Source organism: Musa acuminata, chromosome BXJ1-6, assembly GCF_036884655.1.
Source record: "Musa acuminata AAA Group cultivar baxijiao chromosome BXJ1-6, Cavendish_Baxijiao_AAA, whole genome shotgun sequence".
Lineage (NCBI taxonomy): Eukaryota > Viridiplantae > Streptophyta > Magnoliopsida > Zingiberales > Musaceae > Musa > Musa acuminata.
Window position 1 is genome coordinate 15,945,481 of NC_088332.1, and position 23,369 is coordinate 15,968,849.

Sequence of the window (23,369 nt, forward strand, 5' to 3'; positions counted from 1 at the left end):
TCAAAGGTACCAACAAATAATAATCTATGTCGTTGTCTAAACTTAAGATACCAATTATACATGCACATTAAATCTGCTTGGTTATACTTAAAATACCGATTACACATGCACATGAAATCTTCTTTGATATAACGGGAAAGTAGATATCAACAAGCGACTTGCAAAAGCCAAACAAAGATGAAATTGTTTGAGCAAGGCTGAGCAAAATATTCTTACATGACTCACAACATATCAGCAGCAATGTGTGGTACATAAGCATCTAATTTGGGCATGGAAATAGAGAGTCCAGATTGCAGAATTGACAAGACTTAATAGACGGAAACCAGCTTCTATGATCCTCAGTAGTCATCGCCTCGTGATATAACTTCTTTACATGTTGGCCGAAGCAAGATGGTATGCTCGAACTGTGATACGTAGCTTCCCTTCACATCACACAGAGGCGGATACGGCTGCAAAAGGACCCAAAATTATATTAAGCAGAGTTTCACAGTTAAATGTATAAAAAGAAAATTTACAAAAGGGCTCTCGGTGACATAAACAGCACGCAAGCAAAATTACTAATACAAAATCCACCCAAAAAGTTCAAAATTTTCAATACAATAAAGCATTCACATTATGTTATCGATTAAAATAAATATGCTGGTTGCAAACAAGAACTAACAAAGCAATCATTTTAAACTTCGTAGGTTTCTGATTATATTCAACAAGGTAGGATGATGATGATTTCGGCATTTTATATAGGTTCGACCAGGACAATACTTGAAAATTACAGCAATGTGAATATTGTACCATTAATTATGGGCTAATATGGGCTAGCCCCAAGTGTAAATACTGCACCCTAATACTCTGAATTCCAACTTGGAAGTCCATGCTTCAACATGATACGAGTAATGATCCTCGGACAAGAATAAATCAGTGCCTTCACTAACCAACAGAAATGCCAAGTATCAAAACAAACTAAGCATAGATGAAGGCCCACAACATTGCCAAATCAACTCCCTCATTGTCAAAAACATTCAGGACATAAAAAACACTACCACTGCACCAAGTGATCATGACTTATCATATTTAGGAATATACATAATGTTAAAATTACCTGCACTATACCAGCATCGCACAAGTTTTTCAGTGCCATAAGATACTTGGTCTCTCCCAGACGGTCTAAATAACGGCGGCAAAAGGCCAGTGTTGAAAATTGTTTGTTGATTGTAGCAAGAAGTTGCTTTGCACGAGGCAACCTTAACGGAATGTGTCCTACATCAAAGTTTTTCATGTAATGGCTGCACTCCAAGTCCTCTCTGACGTAGCCCTTCCCTACATGATGACATGTATGTACAAGTTAACACATCTAATTTTGTCAAGTATAAACAAGGCTGGCTGTGACCAACTCATTTATTGCTTATATGCAAATTTAGCATCCGAGTCCAATTCAGACTCCAACCTGTCTTAGCTGCAACAGAAACTAAAGGTCCAACACGAAGCAATTACGACTTTCAGCAAATATAATTTGAAGATTCAAACTAAACATTAAGAGTACGTCCAGATATAAAGTACACTTGAACATCTCAAACAATAGAACTCCAAAGAATGCAGCAGTAGGCATTTATTCACCTGTTGATGCAAATGTTTCAATTGCAAAAAATTCTCCCTCCTCCATTTTTGTTTGCTCTCCACCCTTGACAATTGGAACGGACTTTCCAGCATGAATTTGGTATGGGCCAATGCTGTGGCCATTCAAGTTTCGCACACTTTTAACTGCAGTAGAAAGCAAAATGTTGATGAGCAGATAATATCTATTTAGAAAAAAGATATTGACAAAAATTGTACAACGAAAAAGAGATTATAGCATACCAAGAACATGAGACACACAGATCATAAAATACCTTGAAACACTTTGCCATTGATTTCAACCTCATAGGATTCCATGACCTCTTGGATTGCAGCACCAACATCACACAGCCGTACATCTATCCCAGCTTCCTATATATGTAAAAACAAACATAACTATCAGATCAAAGAAACAATAAAAAAAATGCATATTCCAAAAATTGCATGACTAATAGAAGTAAACTATTTCATCATAACAGCCAAAAACAATTCTCTGCAACCAAATTTTAGGTGTGTTGCAAATTTACCTTCTTAGTTAATACGAGTTTCAAATACTAAGCACTTGCATCACTAATAAGCCAGTAATACAGCACAACATACTCACCATGCCATGATGTACCAACTCTGGTAGGAAATTAGTAAAATACAGGACTAAAATTTCTAAGAAAGCTTTTAATGACATTCGACCAGACATGAATAAATACACATGGCACCATAAGCCTGTAGTGATAAATGATTAAACCATGGAATCAACATCTTCACAGATTAAGCAGATGTGTAGCATTACCTTTTGCATCTGCATTTGGAGAAAGAGAGAGACAGACAGAATGACAGAATCTACCATGTAAACAAGAAACCCTATAATTTGTATAATAGGCACATTGTCCACAATTCAAACTGTGTATCGAAGAGAAACATCATCACCAGATAAATTATGCAAAGATTGTTGAAGTGGGATGGGACTAGAAGATTAGCATATTTATGTATAATGCGAAAAGAAGCTTAGTCACTATGCAACAAAGACAACTCTTTCTAAAAAGGACAGACAAGTGGATCAGGCTTCTGCTAAATTGGGTTCTGGGGAATCAGGCAATGGTCATATGGATACATCCTTGGTCTCACAAACAGATTCCTTCCATGGCAGAATGACTGAAATCCTTAACATAGGTAATAAGAAAGAAACCTAAATGGATGTGGAAAAAATAAGAAAATTCTAAGAACATAAAATAACCATCATATAGAAAGAGCTCATTTAGAAGAAAATATATAATAATCAGCTTTGACAGAATGGTCTGAACTGATATGAGAAGTGGAGAACAACTAGGTGGGAAGAAACCTATGTTTAATATACAAGTACACTAAATAAAAATGCTAGGCCAGCTCGATGTAACTTGTCACCAAAATGATCAAACCACAGCCTAACAACAACAAATGAGGACTTGATGCAAATTGAACAAACCACAACTGAATCTGTGGGAAACAGGGTGTGCTAGCATGAGACTGTTGCAACCACAAGGAGAACCACTAGGGATTAGTTAGCAGAATAATCATACAAGGAATGAAATGAGAATGATGGTGCATGTCAAATAGAACCACTAGTCTCCTTTTCTTATTTAAGATGTTCATTTCGATCAAAAGACTATTATTCTTGTAGGATTCTTAACTGCATGATTGGGAATTCTGAACCTGATTAAATTAACTACCGACAGCAGTTCATGGTGATAGGCATCAGAAGAATACCCTCATTCAAGTATGACTTCATGTTTTAGCCAACAAATATAGGTTTTATAGTAGAATGTCAATGCCATAAAGCAAGAATGCCAATATTTCCTTTAACATATTCCTAAATGAAAAGATCCTTCAAAGCTCAAGTTGTTTTAACTGTCAGGTGGCAACTCAGCAACATGTTTCAGTAATTGTCAGATCAACACAAATCCGAACTAATGCATCAATAATCTCACCTGTAAAATAACAAAATATTTTGAACAGATAAGAGAAGAGCAAAGAAAATTACTTTAACTCCAGTGTTTGTAGCTTCTCTAGAAGCTTCTAGAAGTGGATTAAACATGGGATTAAATGCCACTGTAAATGCGCAGTCAACTATATGTCCTGAGATGACACCAGGGCAACATATTGTCAGTGAAATGAAATTTATAAAAGGAACCAGCCTTTAAATTCTTCCAAAATATCTAGTTATGAGCAATAAAAGTGCGATAAGGGTGCTACAGACAGAAAACAAGTATGAATAAAATAATAGTTAGCATTACCATCAACATGTGTTCCAAAATCTAACTTCATCACATCATCATACTGAAGTACAGTTCTATCGCCAGAATTTGGAGTCCAGTGGGCTGCGACCCTAGAAGAACAAGAGTAATTGGTGAAAGCTCATGCCAGAAGATTAGAAGGGAACAAATATAATTGATGAGAATCCTGAAAATGTTTTACCAGTTAAGAGAACATCCAGTTGGAAAGGCAATGCCTGCTTGGAGACCATTCTCTTTGATCAGTCGCCTTACCATATTCTCCAAGGTTTCACATAGGTCAATCATTAACATTCCAGGCTTCAAAATACTCCTCATATATTTTCGGACCTAAGCACCACAACGATATATTGTGAAGACTAGAAGACAAAACAACCCATGTACTTCCCAGAAAATCAACCAAAGTTTTGATCTGACAACCTTTTAGTGGTAATAGGGAAAAAACTCAAACCTGCCTATGAACTTCTGCAGCTCGGCGAATCGTGTTGTACATAGGTTTTTGTAGCCGTTCAAGTTCTCTCTTCTCTTCAGAGGTCGTCCTCCATAGGTTACTAGACACAATTCTTTTGGTTATTAATGCAATCCAGCAACTTACTAATTAATAAAATGTACAATCCAATAACAGGTACACAATAAGATACTGGGAGAAACTAAAATGACCTATTCAAGTACACTAGGCTAACAAGAATAATCATATGCAAGAATCAGAGTTGACAGTGTGCTTGTAATCTGTCAATTTCTTTAGTTCCTTATTTGTCTTCCAAACTTGCTGTAACCATTTTTAACAGTATGATTTTATGAAGCGGTAACTTCCCTTAAAATACTGCATATTCATTATGCCATTTTCTTTTTTTCTAGTGGGGCAGCGAGAGACAGAATTATTTTTTGTTATCTAACATGTATGCCTTCTGTTAAAATGATGGCTAGTTAGAACAGCAGGCACTTATATATGCGCACGTGCGTGTGACAAAAATCATATATATATATATAGACAGACACATAGGTTTATATATATATATATATATATATATATATGTGTGTGTGTGTGTGTGTGTGTGCGCGCGCGCGCGCAAGGTATGCAGTTTCGAATAATACCGCTTGTACCGGTCCATCAGCTGACCGGTACACGGGCCGTCCATTATCGGACGATATATATATATATATATATATATATATATATATATATATATATATAAGGCGACGTCGCATCGCCTCGACGATGTCGCCCTGCGTGGGAGAAGGAAACGGCAACATCGCCTTTTATAAATATATATATATAAACGAGGCGACGTCGCATCGCCTCAGCGACGTCGCCTTTTATAAAAATATTTATATATAAATATATATTTATTAATATATATATATATATATGAGATGATATCGTCGAATTTTATATATATATATACCCCGAGCGATATAACGAATGGTATACCGCTCGTTATACAGTATCGTACCATACCGAGCAAATGTCGAAAATCCGGTACGATATGATATTTCAATCTTTGTCTCTATGTATGTATGTATATATGTATAATTATCATCATTCGAAGCTAAGAGCCACAACTAGCAGGCAAATATTCTTGGGTTAGAAGCCTAATTTTTTTTTTACCTTTTTATTCACATATATTCCACAAGATTTGAACCCTAATAATGCAATCAGATATGACATATAATGCAATAATAATTTGTCCATCAATTTGGTTGCACATAGCAAAAGGAACAGTAAACATGATGTGGGCATAGTTTAATTCTTTAATGCTACCTACAAGCAACTTTACTAGAAAAATATACTTACTCATCCTTGTACTGCTGGATTTCACCCTCAGGAAACTCGGCTGAAGGGAAAAGTTCATCTACGGGAATCGTTGGTGGGTCAGTCTGCTCAAGGGGCTCCTTCTTCTTCCTGTACAGGACAAAATAATGACCAGAAGCCTAATAATTATGGCTATTTAATTTTAAATGCTTAAATAACTACACAGAAGCACCTACTTGGCTCTGCTTTTCTTCTTCTTTTTCTTTGCAGATTCTGGATCCAAGAAACACCAAAATAATATATTAGCAAAACCTTATTCACAGCTTCTCATCCTTGAGTTAATTATAAGCAGTCAATGAATAAAGCTTAATCAGTAATAACAACAACATAGAAAGCAAATCACACAACCTGTACACATGCACACGTACACACATCAACTTCAGCAGATATTTACATGTACTTTTTATAGGATACACCCAATATTGATTCTATTGCATTGAAAGGTGATAACATTAGCACATCCCTGTCAACAGATCTGCTTGATCATACATCGACTGTAAGCAGCAGAACCAGAAATCCAAATGAACCAAGGTTGCCTTAAGCCTTTCATTTGGCGGGAGTCTAAATCCAATAGTAGGTAGAACTTATTAGGTACCGAAGTTGATGAGATGTGGTCAAGCTTGAACAAAGTCAAACCCAAGCTGAAGTTAGGATGTTAATTGAGATATATAATATCATGCACCTTGAGTTCAAGCTAAATACAAGCTTGATTTAAGCCTTAAAGGAGCCAAACCTCACTCTTATTTCAAGTGAAAATTTCTTAAGTTGGTTCAAGCTTCAACCCTTTAATCCTTCAATCTGATGTACATTACATACATAAAAAGCAACGATTTAAAAAGGCGCTCAAGCGCTAGCCTAGGCCCTTGGGCGAGGCGAGGCGAGGCCCGAGCACCTCGCTAAACTTCCAGGCGACGCGCTTCAAAGAGGCGCCGCGTGGGCGTTCGCCCAAGCCCAGGCGCTGGGCGCTTCAGGCGAGCGCCTGGGTTAAACCAGGCGACCAAACCAAGATTTTAGGTTTGGTTTGGTCCTGGTTCAGTCTCCGGTGGTTAGTTGGTTCAATCGAACCAACTAAAACAGATATCAGCGACAACCCAACCCTAACCCTCGTTGCCGCTGCCGCTCCCGATCCCGATCCCGTTGCTCGCCGCTGTCGCTGCTTTTTAACGCTACCGTTGTCGCCGCTCCTGCTCCAGCTGCCGCTGTCGCCTCTCACTGCTGTCGCTGCCTACTTACACTCCCGCTGTCGTTGCCTCCTTACATTCCCGCTCCCGCTGCCGCTGCCTCCTTACACTCCCGCTCCCACTGTTGCTGCCTCCTTACACTCCCGCTGTCGCTGCCTCCTTACACTCATGCTCCCGCTGCCTCTACCTCCTTACACTCCTGCTGCCGCTGCCTCCTTACACTCCGCTGTCGCTTCCTCTTTTCTCAATCAGCACCCCCTTACACTTCCTTCTTCTCCTTCTGTTAACAGTATACTGTATACCAAGGTCTGCCGTACCGAAGCATACCGCCCGTACCGGGCGGTACGTATCGATCCGACATGTTACCGGTACGCGGACCATCCGATACCGCTACAGTGCTACAGCACTGCTACATTATAAAAAAAATAAAAAATTATTCGATATACCAGGGCGTACCGCTCGGTACGCCCTGATGTACCGCTCGGTACACCGGTACCGTACCGTACCGAGCTCGAGTCGAAACGCCGATACGGTACGGTACAGCGAACCTTGTTGTATACTGTTAATATTGTTAGGTTTATTTAAAATTATTAATTTTTAATACTGTTAATAGATTAATAATATATTATTTTAATTTTAATACTGTTAATTTTTATTTATTTAAAATTATTGTTAGGTTTCAAGATAAATGACAAGTGTACAGAGCAACTCAATAGAGTCTCCAATGACATAAAAAAAAGATCCTACATAGAAGTATAATTATTTGAAGAATCCGAAAGATCCAAATGCAGTGACTTGCATATTCTGTGATAAGACTACTAGAGGTGGTATTTTTCGTGCAAAACAACATCTAGTAGGAAATTTTAAGAATGCAACAGCTTGCAAAAAGTGTCCACCTGAGGTAAAAGAAGAGTTGCTGAGTTATATGAATGAAAAGAAGACACAAAAGAATGAATCTTACGGGAATTTACCAGAAGATAATGTTGAACATCTCAGGGATGAAGAAGAAGATTATTTTATGAGTATTAACCCAAGTGGGAAAAAAGTATACGACAAAAAAGGAAAAGAAGTTATGGGTACTAAGAAGGGTAAAAAAAGACCGATAGATCTATATATGTTTCAAGGATCCCAAGAACAACAAGGGCAAGCAGGAGGCTCAAAATTTAGACAAACAAATATAAGTGATGCTTGTGATAAAGAAATAAGAGGAAAAATAATTTAGCACATTGCTTTCTTCTATCAGGCTGGTCTTCCCCTTAGTACTTTAGATAGTTTTAATGATATGATTGAAGCTATTGGAAGATATGGTGCAGGATTAAAACCTCCACATTATTATGAGATGCGAGTTCTATTGCTGCAAAAAGAGTTGAATTATACATATGACTTACTAAAGGGTCATAAAGAATCATGGGCAACACATGGTTACTCTATTATGTCAGATGTTTGGACTGACAGGAGTATAATTAATTTTATGGTTAATTGTTCTTTAGGGACTATGTTTGTGAAGTCAATAGATGCTTCATCTTTTGTAAAATCTGGAGACAAGATATATGATTTACTTGACAACTTCGTGGAAGAAATTGGAGAACAAAATGTCGTTCAAATCATAACCGACAATGGAAGCAACTATGTTTTAGCTGGTAATATTCATCTTTTGAATTTGTTAATTATTTTATCTTCAATTAAATATGTTAAACTCTTAAGTCTTACCATTTTTATTACCCTTTGTCTCAAGTAAATTGCTTGAAACAAAAAGACAACACTTGTATTGGACTCCATGTGCAGCACATTGTATTGATTTAATGTTAGAGGATATTGGAAAGATCTTAGAAATCAAGAAAACCTTAGAAAGGACAATTTTTGTTGTTGGATTTCTTTATAATCATATTGGGGCTTTGAATATGATGAGAGAATTTACAGGGAACAAAGAATTAGTAAGACATGGTGTCACCCGATTTGCTACTTCATTCTTGACATTACAGAGCGTGCATCGTCAAAAACATAATCTGAGAAACATATTTACCTCTAATAAATGGATGACAAGCAAATAGGCAAAAGAAGCAAAAGGCAAGAGGGCTGCCGATATCATCTTAATGCCATCCTTTTAGAATCATGTAGTTTATATATTAAAGGTAATGGGCCCTCTTGTTCAAGTCCTTCGGTTGGTGGATAATGAAAATAAGTCTGCAATGGGATATATTTATGAGGCTATGGATAAAGCAAATGAGACGATTAAAAGATCTTTTAATGAAAATGAAGAAAAATATGAGAAATTTTTTACAATCATTGACGAAAGATGGAATTGTCAACTTCATCGTCCCTTATATGCAGCAGGATATTATTTGAACCCTGAATTCTTTTATAAGATTAAATCTGTTGGATTTGATGCAAAAGTTTTGGATGAGTTATATCAGTGCGTTGCAAGATTAGTTCCCAACCTTGAGGTTCAAGATAAGATTATTCATGAATTATCTTTATATAAAAATGCCGAAGGTCTTTTTGGAATTCCAATTACCGTTCGATCCAGGACAACTACGTCTCCAGGTATTAATAATTTGATATAATTAATTTCATATATATTATGTTACTATGTTATTGCTAATAATAACATAAATTTTGCAGCTGAATGGTGGAGTCTATTTGGAAATTCCACCCAAACTAACAGCAATTTGCTATCAAAGTACTTAGTTTGACATGCAGTGCTTCGGGTTGTGAGCGAAACTAGAGTGTCTTTGAGCATATCAAGATCACTAAATATTTTTGTTTTAATAAATTAATTTATTTAGATAGATATATTAATATATTTTTAAATTATATGACATTACAGATTCACTCGAAGAGAAGAAATCGGTTGGAACATCAACGATTGCACGATCTTGTTTACATAAAATATAATCAAGCTTTGAAGGCTCGTCATAATTTACAAAATAGATTTGATTCAATCTCATTGCAAGATATTGATGATTCAAATGAGTGGTTAGTAGGAGAAATGAGTGCTAACTTGTAAGATGCTGAAGACGAGCTTATATTTGAAGATGATAGATTGACATGGGGAGATGTGGCAAGAGCTTCAGGTGCTGGAGAATTACAAACATATACAAGACAAATGTCAAAGAGAAAAATGTGTGCAAAAGCATCAAGCTCGGCTCCTGCTATTGTTGAAGACATAGAAAATAAAACATATCTTGATGAAGAGGAAGGAGTCGAAGGACAAGAGGAAGAAGACGAATTCAAGGATAAAAAGGTATCATAATTTTACTCGAGTATTCAAGAAACAAATGATCATGATAGCTCAGAATCATGATAATTACTTTCTACAATGACAAAATTTTCATCCATCATACTTTTTTCTGATATCAGTTCTCTCATGAGTATATACAGAACAGAGTTTCAAGCAGGTAAGGCTAGAGGATCATTTAAATAAATCAAGTTTACTGAGTGCAGCTTGAATGCGAGCCATATTTCATGGTAGATTCACCTCATTTTCGACTAAGCTAAGCCCTAAACATTAAAGCAGTTCAAATTAGCGAAGTGCACAAAAAGGTTTGTTATGGTCTATACTGGTTTAAATAAGCAAGCATTAGTTTCAAGTGTTGCACAGATTATAAAAAAAAATAGAATGGGTTCCAAAAATCCATGGTGATCAACCAAATCATTTGTTGAATTACATGCTCCTTAATTATATCTGATTGAACAAATCTAAATTATCTTAAATGAAGGTAAAATACTCTTCTCTCATTTTCTTGAAAATATTTGGAGGATATTTCCATTACGTTAAGTGAAGTACATCACGCTAACTCGTGGACTCAAACTTGAGACATATCACTTATGAAACAATGCATTAACCAACACAAATGTCTTTGTCTCCCAACTAAGTGTTACTCCAGGAGCACAGACATCAATCAACGCACTCATTGTGTCCCAGTAATTGATAGGTTGCAAGAACCGAAAAGTTCAAACCCAAGGTAAAAGGATGGGGAAGGATGCACATATAAAACACCACACGTATAACCAATTATTGCCTACCGAAAATCAGTTGTCAATGAACTAATATATACATTACAAAAATGACTGAAGTTGATAACTATTGCTCTTAAAAAACTTTTGAGTGGGAAGAAATGAAATGTAGTGAACCATTGGCATGCTATAGTGGCTGCTTGCAATAACAGCATGAAAAAGATCAAGCAAAACATAAAGAGTGCATAGGCTGATGCAAAGAAGATTGAATCATGAATGAAAACCAACAGCAACCATTTTAATCTCAATAAAGGCACACCAATTCCAATGATGAGTATAGAAATCAACCTGCCAATCCATCTAATGCTGTACCATCAGTTTGTGCCACTTCATCATCATTTTGTAGAGTTTGAGAGACCATCACCGTACCATTGCTGTTCGAAAGCTTTGATTCTCTAATTTCTTTAGCTGCAGTTTCCTGCCATTCAATTTCTTTGTTCAAAAAAAGCCTTGTCCATGTTCAGGAAGTATGACAACCTTGTACAGGCAGCATCAAATAACACAAATATGAAAAAAAATTTAAAGATTCTACTTGGGCATAATAATTTTAATCAAGTAACACATTGAAAAAGATATATACCATCTGACCTTATCTTATTAAGCAAAACATAACAAGTTCTATTAGTATAATGATCAACAGAAATGAGAAAATCACCAAGAATCGAATACAATAATAGCAGCCCACCATCCAGCAAGTCCAGGAAATTGTTCTTCGCCTTCTCATTTATTCATAATTCTTATGTCTCACTACAACTCCCAACATTATGATATACATAAACCGTAAATTATAGGGATGATATACATACAACAGAATAGGAGCATAAGAAAGTTGAAATTCTCAAGAAAAAAGATACAAGTGACAATATCTAATCCATGGTTTATAATAAACCTTCAAGAGTCCAGTATAACACACTCGTAGTTGTTCATGCCATAAGAGGAAAGGAAAGGAATATTTGAAATAAACTTCCTTCTTCCTACTGTTAATACAAGATTCTGATTTCTTTTACTTAATGCATCCAAGTTAATTGAGGCTACATTAGTTACATCCAATGCTTCGAGAAAACAACGTGGAAGAGATTTTAATTACACCAACTAAAAGAATCCTTATATGACATCTGAATTAGCATATCACAACAACTTTCATCTTCAACTTCATTGTACATAACCTTCATAATAAATATTTTTATGCATAAAAATTTAAGGTCGCAAGTATCCGAAATATTTCAATTTTTTTAATGGCTTTCATAGAAAGCATGCACCAGGTGTTGAAGCTTGAAAACCCATACATAAGGGAAGAGAGAAAATACTAAAGAACAACATGTTACATCAAAAGGCACTTTGGTAAATGAATGAAGCAAAAGACTGACTTGGGTTGTTTCATTTTCTGCAATGTCCAACTTTTTCATATCATGAGCGGCTTCCTGAACTACTTCAGCATTAGTTCCGCCCATTTTCTATTCTGCCAAAGATGACATAGGATTCAATTGTCAAACCTGATAAAAAATTTAAATCTTTGGCAAAAACTCTAAAGAAATTTCAAACTATAGATTGACAATGAGAACTGTCTAACAAGAATGCCTTTTACGCAGACTAAAGCCTAATATCAACAAAGATAACAAGTTCAAACCACACAGCATCAACAAGAATGCACATTTTCAATGAGACATGAGGACCACCACTCTGCCATGTGAATCAAGTGCTAACACGACAGTGATTTAGCATTTAACCATAATCTCTGTTGTGTTAGCTAAATTAACATATAGTAAAATTGAAAAGAAATGGATTAACATCTACAACATGATTAATTAAATACATGTATCAACATATAACATGCCATTTGAAAACTACAAAAAGGGGAAAAAGAGAGAAAAATTCAACTCTATTATGATCGTTGGAAGTGATGAAATCTAGAATTAGGAGACATTCATACAAGTCATACTGGACAAAGGCAAGAAATCTTCTAGGGAACCTAAAAACCACCATATTTGTGCACGCGATCCATATATTGGCTTTCCATTCCTCGTCAAACCCCTCTCTCAATGAATCTTTATCCGTTGAGATTTATAATATTCAATAATGAACCAAGAGGGACAAAAAGAGACAACAAGAAACAACCTTAATTATCAGAGGAGAAGGATCTCATCCTTGTAGAAAACCTAAGAGCCTTTCAGAAATCAGTAATTCATGTGTGTGAGTGATCGATATATCGGCTTTTCTTTCTTCATCAGAATGATTTTAAAAGGGAGAAGACCTCTTCCCCTAAGTAATCTCTGACGCAACAAGAAAAAGAAGACGACAAGGAAGAACCTCAATCTTCGGAAGAGACGGCCGTCCTCCTCGTACACAGTCCTCAGATGGCCTTGGGCTAAATTCGTTTTCAGAGGTGGCGGTGCCGTAGGTGACGCGCGGGTCGATTTCCGATCTCCAAGCGGAACAGGGAGGTGGTGGACGTCAACGATGGGGTCGTGGAAGACCACTTCTCCGGCCGTCGGTGACGAGAGGACAAAGGGGGAACGACGCACGCAATACTGGATTAACGAATGAACTGGGAAACTTCATATGTAGTTTTAGGGCTTGTTCTGACACCGTTGGATCAAGAATGACGAAACCGGCCTACGGTACAGATGTCACAGATGAACTATTGAACTTCCCCTTTTCTCTTCAGAGCACGAATGTATAGTCAACAAAGTTAATCGAAACTTATATTGTAATTAAAAAAAAAAAGACAATTAACTACATGCCACACTCATTATAAAATAAATACTAATAGATAATTAATTTATTAATAATATACTTTTTATAATTGGTAGAAAGTTTTTATATTTATTTTTTAAAATAAATATATGTCATATAGGTCCATCCATATATATAAGTCAGTCAAAGGAAAGGGATGAAATAAGGAATGCTTCCCCATCATCATTTCCATCCGTTTTCGTCTCATTCTAGATGGGCAAGGGCAAGGATGAGGAATTCTCATTCGGCAATAAGCCCATGCGTTCTACCATATTATCCTAATTAATTTTTTTAAAAAATAATTAAAATATTAAAAAATATTATAAAAATTAATTATAAAAATATAATCAAATTACTGTAACTAATGAGAAAGACAAGGAAGATTGAGAAGGATCGAAGAAAGGTGCAAAGAGAGAGAGAGAGTAGAGGTAATGACGAGTAATGAGACAAAGTCAAGGGTAGGGGTGCTACGATGAAGGGGAGAAGTCGGAAAGAAAGATAATAGAAAAGTCAAAGCCAGTTGTTAATGTCTAATAAGGCTTTGATTTAATTGAATCAAACGATTTATAATTAAATCATAATCGATTTAATAAAGATGCACATAATCTATTTTAAATAATAAAAGTCAAACTCCGCTCATCTACTGTTTGAGCCAAGTATCTTAATCCATGTGTTATTAGGCCAAGCATAATTAGAAGGTGAGAAGTGCTTCATCGGTCCCAATCCTATATTCTCATCGATAATATAAAATCCCCCTATTCTTCGTTCCCATATCCATGAGTATTTTTCATCTCCGCTCGCATACCCATATCCATCCATGAGTATAACTCACATCCCTATCCAAATATTACCATTCTTTACCTATATTTCTATCATTAATATCAATAAATTATTATAGTATTTTTTTTTTCATTTCAAGAAACCTTAAACATTTCTTGGAGACTATCGAGGACGGCAGCAGTTTTGGGACATGAAACATATCGCATGCGAACTGCTTGTTATTAGGACGGCAGGCTGAGCTATGGATCATCATCACCCTCTCGCACTGCAAAGTCATGGTGGTTAGGCTTGGGTGATGTTAGCAGCGCCGTGTACTGTCTCAGCCTGTTCTCTTCCATCAACGAGGAGCGAGGAGGAGGCCAGCGTGGCCGCACGAGCGACAAGGACCTCACCGTCAGCCGAAGTCTGTGTCTCCACCACGCCAGCTGGATCGCCACCGCCGCCCACGTCCGCCACCCCGACGAGTAGTACCGGGCGCTCCGCTTCACCTTCTCGCTCACGAAGGTGTGACGGAAATGCTGCGTCACGTACCTGAGGTCGGCGACATCCAGCCCGAACGCCTCCGTCGGTTCCACGGCCACGAGCGTGGACGACGACGGCGGCAGCCGATCCACGGACGGGCGGCGGAGGCACCACGACAGGAGCTCGTCGCCGCTGAAGTTCCCCGGCCCCAGCGTGCAGTAGCTCTTCACGCCGTCGCGCAGGACTTGGCTGCTCTGCAGATGGCCTCTCACCACGAACAGCATCTTCTGCACTGGATCGCCTTCTCCTGTGATCTGAGAGGAGTCGCATGCAGAACTATCAAACGAACACAGGGAGAGAAGAAGATGAAACGACCTAGAGGTTTAAGGCCGCTCATCCTGCCGCACCCTCTTCCTGATCTCAAGGCGCAAATTCCTGCGCCGCATCCACCGATCCAAGATCCGCATCCTCGACTGCAGCGCTTGCTTCTTCGACGTCGTCGCATGCAGGAAGACCTGCGCCGAGCTTGTAAGCGCTTCCACAACCAACTTCCAGCCATGCAGAGCTGTTCGTCGGATCGCTCACCTCGATGTTCCGGATAAGCGTCGTAACTAAAAGCAGCGCACTGGTGACGATGATGATGTTGAAGGTGATCTCGAGCCACTCGGTCGTGCTCAAGATGGTCCCAAACGTGCTGAATGCCGAAGCAAACAATAAAAAAGACTTCAACTTTGATCTCCGAATGGGAGATAAGGTGATTTACCTGAGAGTCATCAGAGTGACTACCCATCTACGATTGGAAACAGGATTTTCTCTAAGCGATTAGGATTAGAAACCAGAGTGACTACCCACTTGTAAGATCCATACTCGAAGTTGTCGCTGCGGTCAAGGCACATGGATCGAGCGTGCAGGTTCTGAGCCCAAGCCATTCGCTCCCCATCTACGATTGATGTGGTGGTGCCATAATACACAGGATCTGCACATGCCATTGTCCTAATTCTGCATCCGCTCGTCACCATGCACTGCTGTTCGAGGCACTTGGTCGCTCTCTGAATCCCTAGTAAGTACCAGCAAGCGCTTGCTGCCTGTTGAGACGGTAAGCTGTGAAGAACACCACGTCATAACTCACTGGAAGCTGTCAAATACTCACATGAGAGGCGACGAAGTAAGCTGTCAAATTAAGAGCAATTTCTCCCCAGATGGTACCCAAGATGTAGCCCAAGAGATTCTGCAACCTTCGGAGGAAGCAGACGGAGTGATAGACCTTGGGGAGGTATTGCGACAGGAAGGAGGTCAAGAAGACGGTCATCACCGGAGTCGTCATCCCTTTGCGTATCATAGCAGGAGCTACAATCCACAGTACAACCTGCAACATAGGACACCATCCAGTAACACTAATTCTAATCCATACCTCTCTCTCTCTCTCTCTCTCTCTCTCTCTCTAGAAAATGTGTGTGTGTGGGTGCGTTAGCTCGTGTTTTGGCATGTAGTCAATGACAGAGAACGAGCTACACTAGTGAGAGCTTGTTCCGTGGAGGAAGTTGAGGACCACTGTCCCTTTCCTGTCAATAAACAAAGCACCGAGTCATTAATAAGGACGGCATGCATGACCATTGTTTTCACCTACCCAAAGCACCAAAACTTTGTTGAACTGCTGAATCGGTCTCTTGAAATAATTGCCAGTCATGTTCTTGAAATGATTTGACTGTAGAAACAATGGAGAAAGATGGGATCACAACCTGAGGTACAGGGAGTATGATGAAGAGATCCAAGACAAAGACTGTCTTCGTTCTCAAGTAGCCTCGAGTGGCTGTAGACCTGGAACCATCCTTCTCTGCCGCACCCGACCTTCGCATCGCGTTGTAGGCCATGGACATCTGCAGGCACATGTTCAGCAGGTGCACCGCGTCTGCCATGCACCGGAGAGCAGTGACGATGACCGCGAACCACCCGTCGACGAAGAGGCACATGCACGCCCCGCTAATGGAGAGGGAGTAGAAGAAGAGAGGGTCCACGACGAGCCCAGCTGCGCATACGAGGAGGAACACCCGGTTCCACTCCAGGAGCCACCTGGCATGGCGATCCGACGAAGGGTTCCTCCGCCGCACAGACTCCTCGTCATGCGAGCTCATCGTGGAGGCGAACACAGACGGTGGAAGGAGGAAGAGATGCTCAGGACGAACACGAACGCGAGACACTAGTCTTGTCTTGGTTGTGTACTTGCACTATTGGGCCTGGGGAATATCAAGAGCCCCCACCGTCGGTTAAATCTGCTATAGCAAGTGAAGAGAGAGAGAGAGAGAGAGAGAGAGAGAGAGAGAGCTGTTATTGTACTGTTTTTGTCGGGAAAAAATCTGTTGAAACGGAATAATTATTTTTTCTTATCAAAATAAGTTTTTTATCAAAATACTAATTTGATATTAAAATATAAATATCAATCAGTATAGTATAAATAATAGAGTAATTAATTAATTACATAGTAAGATTAAATCTTTTAACGTGAAAAACTCAATGTGGAAAAAATCACGGGACCGTAATCCACCTCAAACTTTCACTATCATAACATGTTTATAGTAAATCTTCTCTAGAATAACTAGAGAATCATAATAACATCAAGAATATAGATCTTGGCTCTAGCATATCATAATATAGGATGGATCTTTTCAAAAAGAATTCTAGGTCTCATAAATTGAGTATAGCAGAAAAGTACCTCAGAGAGGGTAAACTGTAAATCAACACCATTAGGATCGTAGAGTTTACTACAAGGATTCTCCCCATAAAATTTAGGTCAAAACTAACAATATTTGACAAAAAAAAAAAACTCAGAAACCTAATCATTTTCTCTTATTTTCTCTCTCTTTTGCCTCACACCACGTTTGCTTATGCTCACTGTGTTCTCATGCTGCACCCACTTTTTGCCTTTTTTTTCTCTTAAATATTAATTTAAGTTTATCGTCCAAATTATCCAAGCCCACATATGGGCTGAACTAAATAATTCTCCCCCTCCAGCTCATATGGTGGGCTGTACCAAGCCCGCTCTTCACCTACATGCTTCAAGTTTTTCCTTAGGCAAAGACTTTGTCAACATATCTGATTCATTCTCATTGGTATGCACCTTTTCCAATTGTAATTCTTTCTATCTCAAGCATATCATGAATCCAGTGATATCTCACATCAATATGCTTGGATCTAGAATGGTATGTTAAATTCTTGGAGAGGTGAATGACGTTCTGACTGTCACAGTAAACAATATATCCTTTCTGTTTCAAGCTCAATTCCATAGAAACTTTTTCATCCATAAAGCTTCTTTGCAAGATTCAGTAATTGCTATGTATTCTGCTTCTGTGGTTGATAGAGCAACACACTTCTGTAATTTAGACTGCCAAGAGACTGCTCCTCCTGTAAATGTCATCAAGAATCCCGAAGTGGACTTCCTGGAATCAGTATCACTTGTCATGTCTGCATCTGTGTAACCTTCTAACATAGGTTCATCACTGTCAAACACATAAACACAACCTGGAAGTACCTCTTAGATATCTTAATATCAATTTCACTGTTGCCCAATGTTCCTTTCCAAGATTTGAGAGAAATCGACTAACAACTCCAACTGTCTACTGCAGATGAGTAAGACACTTTATACATTTCTTCTTTTTCTTTCTCGCTTGTAGGACATTGTTTCAAACTAAGTTTGAAATGACCTGCAAGTGGGGAACAAACTGCTTTGGCTTTACTCATGTTAAATCTTTCAAAAACCTTTTCAATGAAAATCTCCTGATATAATCAAATCTTCCTTTTCTTCCTGTCACGAAGAAATCAATCAACTGTGGGGCGTTTCCTTTTGGATTGGTTGTTTACCATGAAAGAAAGATGATTTAATGCCTCTAGGGGCGCCCCATCTTACAAAGAATAATGAAAGGCTTTTGGAACCGGTAATAAGAACGTCAAGTCGACAAGCTGAATGGGTAACATGAGCAGCACTATAGATGAATGGCACTCGGCTCATTCATCTATAGTGCTGCTCCAGGCACCGATGTCGACACAAGACACAACCGCAGCAGTTCGACTAAGAGCATGGTTCCTCCTCCTAACGAAATAGATTGGAAGTTATAATCATATGTTCCTATGATTTCCAGTAATCCTGGTAGGGGAACGGTCTGGTATCTCGTATCCGGAACAGAATCAGGGCAGCTCCTAACGTATCCTCATCTCTTAAGAATTTATTAGAGTTAGGTTAAACTTGTCAGGTACTAAATATATTAGATACCTGGATCAGGAAGCTAAGAAGGTACCGGGTAGCTAATCTAAAAAGGTATGGTTTGGTTGTACAAGTTCCTGAGAGGAGAATCTGTGGAATTCCAACATGTACTGTATTGCTAACGTCAAGCAATAGAGCTTATAGGCGGATAAGCTCTATTATTCCTTTCGAGTTAAATTCCACTAAGTAAAGTAATCATATAGGAATGAGCTATGTGGGCTACCACTCCAAAAGTCACTAAGCTTCTATATTGGTTTTCGGTTGGGTACGTTAGTGAGCTTTTTCGCACTTAGGAACGTTGTTCGTTGCCGCTGCTTGTTGAACTCGAAATCAAAGCAAAGATATTAGACGGAAATGCATTTGAAGAGTGGAGAGTGAAGATTGCAATTACACATGCTTACTCTACAGTTGAGGAAAGAAAGCTTTCTCACATCCAATAGCTACTTGCCTAACACTTCCTATTTACACTGGTGACCGAGTGAAGAAAACAAACCGGCTTGTGGGCCGACGAAGAAAGATCTCTCTCACTACCTACTGACATCCAAAACTAAACCACTTACCACTAGACACTTCCTTACACTCTCGAGGAGAAAAAGAAAGAAATAAAGTAAGGTAAGCCCGTACCATAGGAATATATCCCTCTACCACATAAAATCGACTTGCTCTTCATCTTGGCACTCGTAAACAAGACTTGCTCTTCGTCTAAGCACTCGTAAATAAGATTTGCTTTTATAATTACTTATTTTTGTTAGTTTGACAAGTCCCATATAGTCCCATATCAGGAAAATCAAGTTTATTATCTTATATTGCAACTATAAATAAGAGTCTGAGCTTTGAAGTCAGATGCACCATAAGAAAACCTAATTGTTTGTTTCTCCTTCGTCCTTCTACGAGGTAAGTTACGAAGAAAATAGTTGTTTTGATAAGAATGCAGAATCAGCTCCGGGTGCTCTTAAGATTCATCTTTGTCCTTTAAGCTGCAACAATACCACCTGTTAAGATATTATATACTACACACGGTTTCTACCTGTTAAGATATTATATGTAAGGTCCTGTTAGCCGAACTCGGACGAATTATCAACATTCTTGGTTGTGGCGAGCGCTATAGAGCACATCTTGGTTGTGGCGAGCGCTATAGGGCACCTCTCGAAGCATTCTTCCTTCCACTGTACTGGGATAGGGATATTTCTTCTTCTGCTTCCTCATGAGTTTAGCGCAACAAAGCCCTGGGTGTTCACTCCACTCAAGTCCTTTCTTACTGAGAGATAAGATAATATATATATATATTCCATCTGACGTTAGCAATACAGTACATGTTGACGATTCTTAGTTGAATCCTCCTAAGATATCGGTTGTTCCATTGTCCGCAGCTATAACAGCTTGTTCTCTACTTCATATATACAAATACATTTGGTTCTCTACTTCATATGTCAAAATATATTTCAAGACTACTACACGGATACAGACTCAGCAATTCTAGGAAGTCCTCTTCCAATGACTTTCCATAATACATTTATGTTCTCAGTACTTACGACTTTCCACAATACTATTGGAGTCCTGTTTCAAGGTCCTAAAGTTTAGGGATCATACCATGTGCTCTGATTTCTTATTAGTATTATTCTATCTAGGAGCAATACCAAAGTGTATAAAAGAAGGGGTTTGTATCTTGACGTCTGCCTTCGACCTAGATCAACCTAAGTTCAATGGCGCTACGCTGCAACAGTGGAATATTTGATTTCATACACCTTACAAGTTAATAGGATGAAGGTTCTTTTTAGGCCCTTATACTCGCCTAGCACTGAATGAGCTGGGTATTTGCCTTATCCACTATCAAATCAATGGCGGGTTAGCGGTTCCTTGAGTTATCCACTATCAAAGCTTACTTAATTTCACTCGGGAAAGAACTGTCGTATCCTCCCCTAAAAGAACTCGTACTCTCTTATACTTACTAGTATCTGTTATAACAGATACTAGTAAGTATAAGAGAGTCATCTTCTCATTATTGTCTGAGGGATGGTATCTCAGCTCGAAAGGAGGTAAATTACCGAGTGCTAATAATACACGGACGTCAGCAAAGAAAGGGAATTGGACAGGGCCCAGGATACTCATACTTCAACTTGGAACATGGAACTCGACTAGGACTAGGTACACCATTAGAGCGATACACACACTTCTAAAACAAAGGGGAAATTAGTTCCCGTGAATATCACACTTCGAGACATACCTTTCGATCTATCTATGCTTACCTTTGTCTACCTTTCACTAACAATCCATGTAGGTGATCGGATTCAAGGGAAAAGAGCTTGGGGTTGCTCCTAGGCGTGAATGCAATTCCTAATGCTCCCGGACTGAAGCTGTTCCTACAATACTAGCAAGCAGTCTCTTTTTTTCAAGAAGATAAGCAAAGAAGAACGTACCCTTCATCTAGTATAGTTGCAAGAGAGGGCAACTACTATTTAGGTGCTGGTGTTGAGATACATAGTAAGAGCAGTTAGGTGCCTATACTAGATGAAAGGTATGTTCGAGAAGAAAGAGGGATGTTTCCTATTAATAAGAAGAATTATGTTTCCGATAAGCTTCCTATTAGGGCAACCAATACATTATCCGCAAAGTCAAACAGTACAACATTCTATTTCTTATCGAACTGGAAAACTCGTATTCTAGACCACTAGATTCCGCCTTTCGAACTCCCCTTGAAGAAGACACTTAAAACTCCCCTTGAAAAAACACCTATGTTCGAGCGGCAGGGCCTGACCACTACGAACGAAGGGCCCAACTACTTTGGCTTTAGGATCACAACGAACTATATGCTTATCTGGTGGATGCGCGTTCTTGGGCAGTTTGGTTCGGGCAAGAACAGGTAGAGATAGGTTTGGTGCGAGGCTTTGAAGCAAGGTGGATTCTGTAAGTAGTCGGGTTGCTAGTCGTAGGGTGGAAATAACAATTAGGATAAGAAGCCTTATCTCCTATTTATGAATGCCCACTACACTACGCTTGGGAAGAATCTCTTACAGGATTTTGAAGCAGAAGTTGAATGATTTGTTTAAAAGGAGTCCATAGTAGTCCGTGGTTGATTCTCTTTATACCTTTTTGTGATTCTGTGTTTCCTATGTTCAACTTTAAGGCTTAGTTTCCTTGCTTTCGGACAGAGGGATAATTCGATCTATAGAATCCGATTAGCAAGGAAGTTACATAGGTCAGTGAATCAGTTGCCGCTGCTGCTATTAGAGAATCGGTTGTTTGAGAAGAAGTTGCTCGAGAATAAGCTGTGGTTGAGCTAGTGGGATATAAGTGTAGTTGATTATTAAGTTTCATGTCCATCTTCCAATGATTTTACAGAGAATCCCCTTCTCTCTCTCTCTCTTTCTCAATATATATATATATATATATATATATATATATATATATATATATATATATATATATATATAACTCACTAACGTTGAGTGCGATTCATAAAGTAACGTTTCTGTTTGAAGAGCTGTAGGATCTCTCGAAGAATCTAAAGAAGATGCATAAGAAGTGGAATTCGCTGGATGAATACACGAGAATTACCTTTATACTAGTTCCAGTTCCGATTTGTCATTGAAAAACCTCTACTTTGAACTAGAGCACCTTATTCTTCCTTCCTATATTACTCGCCTTAATCTACTTCTCACCATTTTGATACTCATCAGTCTCCTGTTTTCCAACAGTAACCTTATTCTTAGTGTCAGTGAACTATTCTTAGTGCCGAATTCTGGATTGACAGTGGAATCTATATATTGTACTTTTGTGAAAGCAATTACTTTCCTACTCGTACTGTACTGGGATAGACCATGCATGCCTACTCGTCCTGTAGTAAAGAAAAGTAGTATCGGCTTAGCCATTAGCATAGTTTCACAGAGGTCTGGAGACAACTGATTCTATAACTGCCTTACCACTTATGCCCCACTTAGACTAATAAGATATAAGTGGTTGATAAGATATAAGTGGGGCATGAGTGGTAGGGCAGTTATAGAATGAAGGAATCAGTGTTAGTTGGGGCAGGAATGCAAACTAACTGAAAGGTAAAGGATATATAACTCTAAACAAAACATAGCTGCGAGTGCTTCATTTGGTGTGAGTACGCGGGTGCCAGGCAGAATTATCCCCGAACCCACTACTGAACAACTAATGATTGAAATGAGTCAATAGAAAACTGGTGCGCTCGTGTTATTATAAATAAGTCCTATGTATAACAGCCCTAATATATATCTCTGATCCAGCGTAACTTT

The 23,369-nt window shown here is 38.6% G+C and overlaps 1 protein-coding gene and 1 pseudogene across 3 annotated transcripts; both read right to left on the reverse strand.

Moving 5' to 3' along the window:
* Positions 1-158: 158 nt before the first annotated feature.
* On the reverse strand, positions 159-13,413 carry LOC135676502 (methionine aminopeptidase 2B). 3 transcript variants are annotated; one of them, XM_065187765.1, is made up of 13 exons: positions 13,191-13,413; positions 12,251-12,337; positions 11,172-11,301; positions 5,862-5,898; positions 5,668-5,775; positions 4,324-4,423; positions 4,057-4,202; positions 3,876-3,967; positions 3,623-3,717; positions 1,884-1,980; positions 1,612-1,755; positions 1,097-1,314; positions 159-449 (listed from the first exon to the last, which is right to left on the reverse strand). In XM_065187765.1, the coding sequence occupies exons 2-13, from the start codon at positions 12,332-12,334 to the stop codon at positions 339-341; spliced, it is 1,362 nt and encodes a 453-aa protein (XP_065043837.1). In that variant the 5' UTR covers positions 12,335-12,337; positions 13,191-13,413; the 3' UTR covers positions 159-338. The 3 variants fall into 3 exon arrangements, with proteins under 3 accessions (XP_065043837.1, XP_065043836.1, XP_065043838.1); XM_065187764.1 differs by having other exon boundaries at positions 12,251-12,342; XM_065187766.1 differs by lacking the exon at positions 12,251-12,337 and having other exon boundaries at positions 13,191-13,321.
* Positions 13,414-14,556: 1,143 nt separating this feature from the next.
* On the reverse strand, positions 14,557-16,990 carry LOC135677467 (cyclic nucleotide-gated ion channel 4-like; annotated as a pseudogene).
* Positions 16,991-23,369: the final 6,379 nt, after the last annotated feature.